The sequence below is a fragment of the Thermobia domestica genome, chromosome 4 (assembly GCF_964235325.1).
Source record: "Thermobia domestica chromosome 4, izTheDome1.hap1.1, whole genome shotgun sequence".
NCBI lineage: Eukaryota > Metazoa > Arthropoda > Insecta > Zygentoma > Lepismatidae > Thermobia > Thermobia domestica.
In genome coordinates this window covers 221,727,293-221,740,806 of record NC_137457.1, presented here as the reverse complement: position 1 = coordinate 221,740,806, position 13,514 = coordinate 221,727,293, and the positions used below count along the sequence as shown (strand labels likewise).

At 35.1% G+C, this 13,514-nt stretch overlaps 1 protein-coding gene across 2 annotated transcripts in view; it reads left to right on the top strand.

The window, feature by feature from the left end:
* The window catches only part of LOC145683874 (potassium voltage-gated channel subfamily KQT member 1-like), an 802,890-nt gene that overhangs the window by 379,064 nt on the left and 410,312 nt on the right, over nucleotides 1-13,514 (top strand). For both annotated transcript variants that reach the window (XM_081755499.1, XM_081755500.1), the window contains exon 3: nucleotides 7,785-7,867. In XM_081755499.1, the coding sequence (XP_081611625.1) occupies nucleotides 7,785-7,867 (83 nt within the window). The remainder of the gene's footprint in view (nucleotides 1-7,784; nucleotides 7,868-13,514) is intronic.

The following is a 13,514-nucleotide window of genomic DNA, read 5'->3' as shown; positions in this document are numbered from 1 at the left end:
GAACTTGAGTCGAAGCCCTCGTAACTTACAAATCGTTTGTTTCTTTGAACCTATACGAGCAAAATTGTGTGATTATTCCTTTCGGCCCCAGGTCATTTTTGGCGTTTTCCTACATTTCCAGTTAGTCACTTATTGCTCAAAAACTATTCATTCCATTGATATGGTTAAGGCCTTGTTTTTAAGAAAATGGATGTGGCTATTTTTTGGTGTAAGTTGTATTACAGTGTTGCCAACGGGTGGGAAATTATTGAGGGAAATGTAGGGGTGAAAATTTACAAAAAAATCCCTAACCGAATTTCAAAAATTTTTTTTTGTATCTAGTACCACTGCTGCTATATGGGTTCAAGTCACCTAAACAAATCTTTGGTGTGTTGACAAAGTACAGTGAAATCCTGAAGTCGCTGGCTTCCATTCAAAGAGGGAAAGAAAAAATTCTGTCATACACATGAAATTTTGACACTTTTTACGCCTCAGAAGCAAAAATCAAATATGCCGGGGTACAGCTTCTCTAATTATCCTATTGAAACTTTTTATGGTGCGTTCTATAGGGCAAAGAGGAAGCTTTCAGGTAGTGGTACGTTTGTTTCAATGTAGCCAGTAAGAGGGTAATAATACAGGGGAAAAGGGAAATTTTCCGAATTTTTCACCTAATAGCGGGAATTAATTGTTTTGGCTGGAAACGCTGCCATCAGACAGACGAAAACTATCTGAAAATAAACCGTAGTGCTCCAAGAATATACCTACAAGTATCATGGCAATATATAACAAAGTAAGCATGAAATTAAAAAAAAAATCTCATTCTACCTCAGAAATTCACCATTTTCTTACCATTTCCAGAACATGTTTTATTATAAACCTCAACTGTACTTCCCCTAATTATTCTAGTAAAACTTTTTATGGTATGCTGTGTAGGCTAAGAATGAGGCTGTTACACACTGGTACATTTGTTCGAATGTAGCCAACAAGAAGGAAATAATAGAAATAAAAAAGGGAATTTTTCCCAAAATTTGCCCCTAAAATCTGGAATTAAAATTTGTTGTAGTTAGCAACACTATTATCAGACACACACAAACTATCTTAAAATAAGCTTTGGTATCCCTCTAATATATCCTACAAGTATTGTGACGATATCTAATAAAGTAAGCATGTCAATTAAAAATATCTCATTCTACCTTTAAAAAAATCAGTTATCTTTCCAATTAGAGGACAAGGTCCACTGTAAACCTCAACCGTACTTCCCCTAATTATTCTATTGAAACATTCTATAGTGCATTGTGTAGAGCAAAGACGAAACTTCCAGACACTTGTACGTTTGTTCCGATATAGCCAACAAGAGGGAAATAATAGAGACAAAACATATAATTTTTCCAAAATTTCCCCCTAAAATCTGGAATTAAAATATTCTGTAGCTGGCAACACTGCTACCAAACAGATGCAAACTATCTTAAATCAAACATTGGTATACCACTAATATATCCTACAAGTATTATGGCGATATTTAAGGAACAAAGCTTCTAATTACCAAAAATATATTACGGTAAACAGAAAAGTAAGGGAAAACTAGAAAAATCAAGGGCTAGAACCTAAATACGAATTTTACGTGCGCCCCCTAATTACCCCATTGTAACGATCTGTACTTTCGTTGGTTAAGTAAGGACAAATGTTCGATTGGCGTAAGTTGACTTGCACTCGGACGTACAGGTACGGATTTATAAACAAAAATTTCTAATTTTTTGCCCAAATATAGGAGAATTTTAATTTTCCTAAATGGCAACACTGCGCGCAGGCCCGTCCAATTGATGTAAACAGTTAGGTATCCACCCGAGGTATCTACCTGGCAAGTCTTAAGGATGTCTTTCTACAACGAAGGAAGCTACAGGAAAAAAAAAGTAAAAGAAATTCGAAATTAGAAAATTCTCTAATTTTTGACTGGGGTGAAATTTGAGAAAGAAATTCGACACCAGAAGAAAAAGAAATTAATATGATAAACTATAAACCAACCACATTTTGCAAGAATAATATCCCGATATCTTAATTAGTGTCCACACTTGAGCGGATTAAACAAGTGACACACCTGTGTGTGCCACTTTGGCCACCTGGGCCACCGAGTATTTATTTGATTACATTTTTTGACTACTAACTCGTGTTGTTGTTGTAGTTATAGTCTCGACTAATAATAATATCGTTGTAAACAATAACTTTATAAGGAAAATTTTCTCTCCTTTTTACATCTTAGTTCCAACACTGTTGGTGAGAAATGTAAGGTGTTTCAAAATAAATTTTGAGGTTTTAAGTCTTCGTAGTACTTATTACATTTTACGTACAATTATAAGCAATGCATCAAGTAAAAGAGCACCTCAAACAGTTTTTGCTACAAGTGTTCAATGTGAGATTCATTCGTCACACGGCACACATCTAGTCGATAGGCGAGAAAGGCCCATAAACTTTCCGCCATATGGCACAAAACACATTCAATTTAGGGGAGTTTCGTTTCAATTGTACCATCTCCTGAGGATTTGCTGACGGTCAGATGCAAACATTATGAGTGTTCACATTAGCTCTTAGGTGAAAAGTCGATTTATCACTGAAGACGACACGATCCAGAAAATCTTCATTGTTATGCAATAATATTTCACTTGCAAAATTGGCACGTAAACCGTAGTCTGTAGGCTTTAGACCTGTAGCAACTGCAAACAATAAAGACGTAGTTGCAAGCGTCTCCTTAATATTCTTCACACAGACGGTTGCACTGTACAGGTTCTGTCTTTATTAAAACAAAAAGCTTTCTGTTCTCTAGTCTCCATCTTTGCTACTTGCTCTTTCTAACGGCACACAGAAGAAACAACGCATGTACATGCGTGCGTACAAAACTGTTTGAGTTGCTCTTTCATTTGATATAATATTTATAATTGTAAGTTAATTGTAATAGATACTACAAAGTTTCAAAACCCTAGTATTAATTTTGAAACACCCTGCATTACTTCAAATTGAGTCATCCTATATTCAGGTCCTAGTCAATTTGTCGCCTCGTGCAATGGCATAATTTGTCGCCTCCCCCTTTCTCCAGAAAGAACAAATCTTAGAAGTCATGATTATAAGTATGCTACTCCAGCATGAACAACAAAGGTGAGAGTAAGTGCAGTCGCGCTCAGAAAGGCTTAAATACTTACTAAAAATGCAATTTCGTTGTGTCTGTTTTTTTTTCTTTAAATGTTAATCTATTATGATAGTGAAAGATAAAGCAAACACACCTGCAGAGGAAAGATGGTAATCCTTTTTATAGAATTCACTATCGAGCTTCAATCTCGATGTATCAGTTTGCAATTCCAGCGCAACTAGCTCTTTTATCTTTATTTCTTGATTTTTCTTCTACATCTTCTAACGTTAAAAAAAACTTGTTTCTATCTTCAATGATAAGGAACTTGCTTTTGACAAAAACAAGATTACTTTCATATCAAAACTGTGATAACTTACGAAATGGAACAGATATTCACTAATATTCGAGAATTGAATTCTTGCATTTGACAACAATCAAGCAATTTGTGCTCGGATTTATTCGACCATTTGCTTTAGCATTGTCCATGTGGCCTTAAACTAATGCAACCTAAACATAATTTATGAATGTTGTATTCAAATAAAAGGTCAGCTTAGTAAATGTAACTATCATCATCATGAAGTCTGTTTCCACCAAGAAATATTTAATTTAAATAATATACTTATAACAGACTTTGTCGGACCATCCAAGCTTGCCGTTCCACGCAAATGAACGTGTTGCATATATACAGTGGCGTATTTAGGGGGGCTTCCGGGCTTAAGCCCCCCGAAATCTTACTATAGTAAAGTATATGAAATATCTTGCAGAATTTTCACATTTTCAGGCAACCTCCCCCCCGAAAGTTAGCAAAGCCTCTCCCGAAACAAAATCGTAAATACGCCACTGCATATGTGGTAGAGCCGGCTCTGCATATCATATATATCTAGTCGACAAATTATTTATATATGACATTTAGAAAAATACTATTAGGCAAATTAGTATTAGTTTTTATCTTTAGTCAACTTATTGGAATTTTATACTGTTCGTGACATTATTTTCGTACTTATTAAAGGCCTGCATTCACGAAAAAACAAAATTCCATTTCTACTTTTATTTCTTAGTTGATATTGATGAAAACTGCTGAAACCCAAATTGTTAATAGGTATGGTATTCATGTAAATTGTAAAATATTTGTAGCGTATCAGTATCTAGCGTTTAATTTATGTTGCATTTTACGGTGATTACACCTACATAAAAATATTTCATACTTAAATAGACGTAAGATGCATTACAAATGACTATTTGAAAAAAAACGAAATTTAGAAAAAAACGAGAGGCAATGTTTTTTTTTCTAAAAAACGTACATTTCTGAAAAAATACGAACCGTTTTTTTTCTATTTACAACACTACCCACCACGATGCATTAGTACGTAAATACATACCTCGTTTTTTCAGGGAAGTACGAGTAAAAGATAAGAAATAGTATGGAAGTTCTATCTCGATCTACCAAATCATGAGACTCATGTATTATCTACGTATAGGGAGACAGACATGTAAAAGTCACTTTTCGGTGTATTGCTTCATAATAGAAAATTTACAACTTGCATCGACAGCATAAAATAAGAAGCAAACAGAAATGTCAGATTCATTCTAAGAATTAGAATAGTTTATTGAAGTACAACTCCTTCAACCATATGTTTGTTTCGAAATTGAATGTGCGATCCCTGTATAGAACTCAAGAATACCAGAAGCTAACTCCGTTTTAAAAAATTGGGACCGAAGGTATGCTTCAGTTAAATATATATATATATATATATATATATATATATATATATATATATATATATATATATATTCAATTATACATTTAACTGTTATTATTTACAGCACTATATATTTGATACATATTGATATACTCTCATTGTCAGCGTGAAAAGGCGTTGTTGGCAACATATACAGCAAAAACTGAGGTGCCGAAACAACACAAAATTACTATTACTTTAGCGTATTACTTACGTGTTAATTAAACACCAAGGCCATCACCTTCCGAGCATATCAGAAATAACTAGTTATTGGCTGTGAGAATTTCCATTGGTTTTTATTGTTTGGTATAAGCATAGTTATATGAGTAGCAGTTCTGCCATCTTTTGTTCTTACGTGCGAATACAACAGAATTACACATAAGGAAAACAGATGGCAGCACTGCTATTCATGTAACTGTTGTCAGACAATTCACAGGTTTACAAAACTATTATTGTGACCGATTGTAAAAATCATAGAATGTTATTTGTTACTTGGTATAAATGCCAAATATACTGAGTAAAATTTTGCTTATACCAAACAATAAAAACCAGTGCAAATGCTCTGTCACTAACGAGTTATTTCTGATATGCTTGGAAGGCGATTTCTTTGGTGTTGAATTAACATGGGTAATTATTTTGTATTGTTTTAGCATTTCATTTTTTCCTCTGTGTACGTATGATGTGTTCTAAACTGACGAAAAAATATAGAGTTTAATTTAGCGTGCGAAAAATAAAATAATGAAACTCTCTTGGCATTAGTAAACGCTCCCTTTTCTTAGCGATTCGGTTAACAGAATTCGGTTAATCGTGATTCGGTTAAATGGGGATGTTGAGTTCATACAAACAAGATTTCCAAACAACTGAAAATTCTTATTCATTTAGTGTGAAATTTGAAAAAAAGAAATTTAAGGAAAAAAATAACGTTATATGAAATGCTCTTATTACACAAAATTCTTATTACAAAATACATTGCAGTAAGTTGCCTCGAGCTTTCAAATAAACTTATAATAGAAAATTTTTATTTCATTTTTCAAGAGAACGAACGAATATGGTGGGTGTGCGCAATCTATAATGAACAAAAAGAGAGTAATGTATTGATATCTTTTTAAAATAAAATTTTAAATATATTGTATGAACACTACATTGGTATAGCATGTACTGTATCCTATTTCCGCAAGCAACCAAGGAAATGCTGCTCTTAAATATGTCCAAGTTACGAAGTCATTTTAAATAAGAAGCACGGGCCATCAACACGCAGTGATTCTTATTTATCTATTAAACATAATGTTCTTATTAGTAAATGTACACTACTTACTGCCATTAGCTATTATCAGGGATGTAGTGTGGCGTATACCTACCTAATTAGCGTCTACTCACTTCGAATTTCCAAGAGAATGAGAGTATATGGGGTGGGTACACGCTATATGTTTTTTTTTTTTTTTTTTGAAACGGTAGATCATATATCTACCATTTTTTTTTTTTTATCATTACATCACTCGACAATCCAGTCACTTCTGTAGCATTGTCACTCGCTCAATACGTTCTTCGTACTACTCGTCAGTTAGCAGATTGCGGTGATATTACAAAACAAAATAATCCATGTATCTTCACTGTATTTATTGTAGTCTTATGTCTTAAAAAGTTTTACAGTCTAATAATTTCAATTTGATGCTCAAAGAGTGTTTTTTCTTCTTCTAAATACAGGAGATTGCAAATGAGTTTTATATTTGAAGGACAGGTGCTCACTTGCCATAATTAGGGATCTCTCGTCTCTCTTTATTGATGGCCTATCCAGTGGTCACAACTTCCTGACACAGGTTTCCTTGCCAGAACTTAAAACGGATACTCTATGAGAGATATATATATTTGAAATTTCAATGTATCGAATCGCGAATATTCTGATCTAAGTGTACCTTAAATTACTTTTGATAAAAAAAAACATTATATACAGGATTGTCATTCCGGTATCAATGGAAAAGAGAAGAGTTGTTGGAAATAGGTGATTTTCAGCCTACAATGGAGTAATTTTTCCAATCCCACTACCTATTTAAACTCCACACTGGTAAGGCACCCTATGTTAAATGGAAAACCAACGTTTCCAGCAAATATAAGGGGAAGCAAAAATAACATGGAAGACGTGCACATTGTTGTGTGAAGGAACCTAGAGTAGCCCAAGTTTGTTTCCTAGCAATGTTATATTGTTGGTATGGTGTCTACTCAATGGAACAGCCTGCTGAACTGAAACGGTGCTTTCTCATTTATCGTAGGACGTCTTATCAGTATGGAGCCCAAATGGATTGTGCAATTAAAAAATACAGTATATCACCATATTAAATTGAAAACTACCTATTTTCAACAATTTCCCCTTTTCTTCCCATATTTTCGTATGTTTACACATAACGAAGTTATTCTACGCATCCGATTGTAAACAGTTTGTGATTACTTTTGCACATAATTATCATCGGTTTCCTGCTGCAATCAGTTTCGGTTTTCCTTTCGAGTTTACAATTTGCTCACGGTCTAACTAGACATTTTGGGTCTTTATACAGAGTCGCTTTTAGTGCTGTGTTAAGAGCTTGACTAACGCGTGATGCTAACCTCAGTAGTTGGTAACACGTAAGTGAAATTAACAACGATTTATATCGAAAAAAGGCCAACCTCGAATTTTCCACAGGGTTGTCCAAGTACAACTGGGAGAAGTCAACATAAGAGAGTATAGGCCTCACTTAACGTGATTTCCCTTACAATGTCTGGAACCCTGTGAAAAAGTCAAAGTTGGCCTTTCTCCATAAAAATCGTTGTTAACTTCACTTACGTATTATTACGTCACAACATGTCTCTCAATACAACGCTAAAAACGACTCTGCATAAGGCTCTTTAAATCTAATATAATGATAAATATGTATTTAATATTTTGCTTATATCTCTAATATTATTTTGTATTTCAGACTTTGGTCCTCAGGATGTAGGTCTAGATATCAGGGCCCAATCGGCCGATTAAAATTCCTCAAGAGACCTTTCTGTATTATAGGTAAGTGAATATGTTTTTCGTTACGTGGTACTATTCAGAACTTCCTCTTAAGTGTTCATTTGTTATTGCGAATATGATGTTGATATTGCAATAGGTGGGAACAGCCATGCATATGTATCTTCTGAGTTAATTAGTAAAGCACAATGGGCCTATTGAGAGTCGTTCTTGTTTGTGATTAGCATCATACTAAGGATTTGACAACTGTATGATTCAAGCATTAGTCAATCCCTTAGTATGACTCTAATCACATATAATAATAACTCTGAAAAAGGCCTATTGTTGTTAGGTGAATTACTTTCCGAGTTCAAGATCGTACTCAGAAAAAAAAATTGAGAATGCTCCACGAATATTTCCAGAACGAACTTAAAAACAATGAAGAGATGGAGCAAGAAGGATAACTGTGATTGTTCCTAGATGTAAAAGTAAATCTCTTTGTCCGCACCTTGTTCTGTTTCTCGCAAAACTTAGCAAAATATAATCTCTCTATGACTTACAGTTCCTGAAATATGGCTCCTTAAATCTCCCGAAATTCGAACTTTTTGGGCCAATATCTGGGGAACTGTGGGCAGTAGCCAGTTGATCAATTACCACCGGCTACTATTTCTACCAAAATGTTCACTATCCTCTTAGATATTGATCAGCACCAATATGATCTCTCTGTGACTCACGGTTCCCGAGATGAGGCTCCTTAAATCTCCCGAAAGCGGAACTACTTTTGACAAATATCACGGGAATGATAAGTAATAGAGAGATGATATTGGTGTTAATCAATACCTAAGAGGGTGATAAACATTTTTGGTTCCGATACTAATTGGTGGCCACTGGCCAACGGATCACTGGCCAAACCAGTGGTCATTTGGACAGTGGCCACCGGTTACTGTGTGTTATTAAAATATTTACCATTCTCTTACGTATTGATCAACACCAATATGATCTCTATGACTTACGGTTCCCGAGATATGGCTCCTTAAATCTCTAGAAATCGGCCATTTTTCAGCCAGTGTCTCAGGAACGGTAGGAGTGACGCGAAAACTTTAAATCACTTTCTCGGATAGTTTTTGGTACTGTATCAAATGCAGGGTTCAAAATTGAAAAAAAAATCGGAAACAACAGACAGACGAACAGGCAGATAGATACACAGACATAGAGAATTCAGTAACGAACTTTGAAGTTCGTTGAAAATGAAAAGACAAATAATCTTTCTGAGTATTTGAAAATTACTGAATATGATACTACATAAACCTGACAATTTCAACGAACCCTGACGAATCTTCCATCGGTACAAACTTTGTGAGTTATTAGGTTTTATCTTGTTGTTTTGAACGTTCTTGTGGCCATCTTTACTACGCATCTGGATTACGGAAACTTGATATCCTGTACATAGAAGTTTTGTTCGGAACTTGGTAGAAACAAGAAAACACAAACCCAGAGATTTTCGATGATACAAGTGATGATGTTTTTCTTTGGTTGTATAAGCTTTTTCTTTAGTTACATTTTATTGAAATCAGAAAGTAGGAAGTATTAAAATAAATTTCTTGACGCTTTAGCTCATGAAGTATGGCGAACGTTCAATTAGGTGATGCCAGGTCAGAACATCGATTCTAAGGTGCAAATAATTTTGGCTTCCCGAAACGAAATTTGATATTTCTTAAATTACGCATCTCCCCTATTAAATCATGAAATTAATATCGGAAAAATTTAATGCTTACACCAGGAATATACACAACAAATTTGGGCGCGCACGAGTTCAGTTTCATATTCTCTTTCTTTCTTTTTTAATTCTCCATGTACACCTAGATAGTATCTTTTATGGATGCGGCGGGTACATTCAGTTGAGAAAGTGTAAAAAAAACATTTTAGGTCAGCCTTCTAGGTTTTCCTCATTCACAGCAAATGCGGGGTGGTACCTAACATATAGGTCGCTTCCTTCCTTCCTTTCCCCGGATAGTGTGCTCGCCAAGGGACGTCACCTCTCAAAAACGTGACGGGCTAACTTGGCCAGAAATCTAAATCATAAAATCTTTTATACATGTGCTAACAAGAGAGAGCTTAAAAAGATGAAAAATACAGATGAAAAATACAGTATAAAACTAAATATTTGCAATATTTCTTTAGGGTTAAAAGTAGACCTTCTGGTGATTATGACTGTACATTTGTTTTTTGTGTGTGATAATTTATATGAAAAACCAACATCGTAACATCCGGAATAATAAATGAAGCTTACTGCATGTAGAAAAATATAACTGTGCTAAAAGGGGGAAGGTTTGAGCCAGGCCTTTACCTGCCTTCGCCACTGTTTTTACTAAATACTATGGTACGGTACCTACGTTAATAACTAAACTTTTCTAGATTTCTTTTCAAGTGAGCAATGTGTAATGTATGCATTTTATTTCATTTCTAATAATAAAAGAATTTGTTACTTCTTAACTCAGTCAGAGTTCCCTTGTAGCTAAGCGGTTAGCGTAGTGCCTTTCGCGTGGAAGAGCCGGGTTCGATTCCTTGATGTGAAGTCATGTGGGTCGGATCCCACGTTAAACTGTAAGTTTACGTCTCATACAGCATCGCTGCTGAAAGAGACAGTAAACCCTAAGTCAAATAAAATATTAATTCAGTCAACTCTACAGCTACCAATATTGCGGCTTTTTTCGATTTTCCGTTTCCTCCCACTTTATCATTGTGGTACGCAATGACTCAATGACAGAGCGTTCATCTCGAGTACGAAGGTTCTCTGTTTCGATCTCAAACCATGAGACTTTGTTGTGGACAACATCGACATCCAAGGGCGCCTATCAGGGGGGCCAAGGTAGGCTGCTCGTCCCCCTCTAGAGGAAATTGTACTTCGGAAGATCGAGAGCCCAATAGATTTTTTACAATAGTTACCGCAAAATTTGAGATTACATTTGAAATGTGGCACATTCTTGCCCCTCTCTGGAAACCACAACATGGGCGCCCTTGTCGAAATCGTGTCTCTGAGATTTGTTGGGGTTCTTCTGTTTCCTCTTACATGCTCATCTCACTAATTTGTTTCAAGCACTGCTGAAGACACAAAATATAACGAAATTGAAACTAATTTTGGGACACTAGATACGAAAATGACATTAAAAAACTGCTCTGGTTTTCTACTTATAGCTATAAATTACGGATTTTTACACCAAAGAAAGGTTTTCCGCATAGAAACATTTGGCAATACTGCACCATAATAATGTTTTTCACATTGTCGGCTACTCTTGCTTCATGTATGTTTAACATTTTCGTCTGATAAGGATTTAAACCCCAGACCATTGTGAGTTGTTCTAGACGCCATATTGTAGAGTTGTCCATGAAATATTTATTTGTGAAATATGGCTGTTTTCTGACTTAAGAGATTATCAAACACTTTTTAGAAAATCGTTCAAAATGAAAATATTTCGAAAAAAACTACCTCTTCTGATTTGGTTTCAAAAAAGAAAAAAAGAATGGAAGAAAACAGTTTATATCATATTATAAGAATATTAATGACATACTGGCTAGTGAAACCTAAACAAAATCGTTATAGCAGTTTTTGAGAAAATGGCAAAATTTGCTTCTCTCTCTCTCTATCTCTTTATCTGTACTTTAATGATCATGAAATGTGTAACTCTGTTAAAATTACGAATACTTTTTCTCTTCCATTGTCGCTTGAAGACAAAAGGAATGTCTGAAATATATAAAGGAATATATACTGCAATTTTCGAAATAACTTGTATTTACTTATAAATACGTCTGTGCATAGAGAAGAATAAAATGTATTGTGATATCCCGCACATTGCTCTGGTTACTAACAATAAATACGTGCTCATATTTATAAACATTAAATATGTGAATCCTACTATGGATTACTACAGTGGTAGGCGACAAGAACACCAGTGACTCCACTGGTCATGTGACGACGAAGGATCACCACCGTCACCGCCAGACTGGAGCAGCTGTAAAACCAGTAGGACTTCCACATTTCGTATCAGTCTACGGCTGGTCCAATTCCCTTCCTTATCTTGCAGTGGACCTTTGGGAGAACCTTACCCTATCCAAGCCTTTAGCTTGCACTGGAGCTCTAGGCCTCCTTTCTCGCTTGGTTTGCAGTGGAGCCTTGTCAAAGTGTTTACCACTCTCTCTCTCTCTCTCTCTCTCTCTCTCTCTGCTTACAGTGGAGCTTTGAGAGACTACTTGCCACAATATCATCCTGCTTGCAGTGGAGCTTCGTGGTAGTCATTGGCCGCTTAGCTTGCAGTGGAGCTTTGTCTCGACTCTAACCTCTCTCCGCTCGCCGTGGAACTTAGAGAAGTTCTACCCATCCTCAGTTGATTTGATTTGTGACGAGTCCTTCTCAAGACCGTCAGGTCTCGGGGACACCTATTTTTATCCAAACATTTGAGAGTTAGTACTTATATTATACGGTGTTAGAACAGAATTTTGTCATAAAATTTAGTAGTGGAGGAAAACGATTCTCGAGTATAATTGTCCTACCTTTTCTCTACCTAAAAAGAAACTTCACAATATAAAAAGTTGCGAAAGATCTTGTGAACATACACCTTTTTGGAATATATTTCTTTAGAACAGGCCTTCTCAGCCTATTTTATATTATAACTCCTTTCCACATCCTCTTGCCATCCATTCCTATAACTAATATCCAGTATGTCCAATTGGTCTCTAAACAATTCTTTGTTTATTTAAAATTTTAATATTAAAAATAAGATGTTTAAAGATACATTTTTCCACTACTAATGCCTAGTTACATTTATCTTTCTACTTCCATTCGTGAATGCAGGTTGAGAATCTCTGTAAACAAGTAGCATATAAGAAAAGTCTCTAAATTGTGGAAACACTTCTAACTGGGCAATCGATAAAACATAAGAAAACATGTTTTTAACGCAAAATAAAAAATATATATTTATCTTCAATAAATTACTTTTTAAAAATATTTTCAAAATTAGCATTCATTTATAGTCATTAATCCCATCATACCTTGGTTTCAGGGGCTGCGGCACGAGTCAGGTTAACAGATTTTTTTTTTTTTTTTTTTTTTTTTTGTCCACTGCATTTGCTCTCCTTCAACCGCAATACTTTAAAAAGTTTCTTTAGAAAAGTTTCAGAAACTAATATTAGCTTCATTCAATTTTCCAACAGACTAATTTTTCCATGGTTTTAACTCGAGATCTTTGTATTACAATTTCCTTAATACCTCTTCGCATGCTTTCTGGAAAAGTATGTGGAGAAAGTGTTTTCATAAGTTCTCCTTTATCTCTGTAGCTCGTACGTTTAACTGTCCATTCTTCCGTAATTCAAGCTTTGGGCAACTTTTTTCTTTCGATGCGGTTGTTGTCAATGTTATTCTTAATTAGAAATTTACCATATCTCAGGCATAGAATGTTTTTCCCATTTATTAGAACTTACGGTGTACTTGAATTTCATTAAGATTAAAAGATGGTGAATTAAAGTTGTATTTCCAATTACCTGAAGTATCCATTCTTTCCCAGTAACATATGAAATTAATGTGTTTGGAAGGGGACACAGTCACTCAATAGTAGAGCACTTACCTCTGATATGTCGGATTTCTGGTTCGAACTCCGCTCAAGTAAGTTTGTAGTGGACAATATCGTGTCCGTAGGTTTTCTAGGAATACTTCCATTTC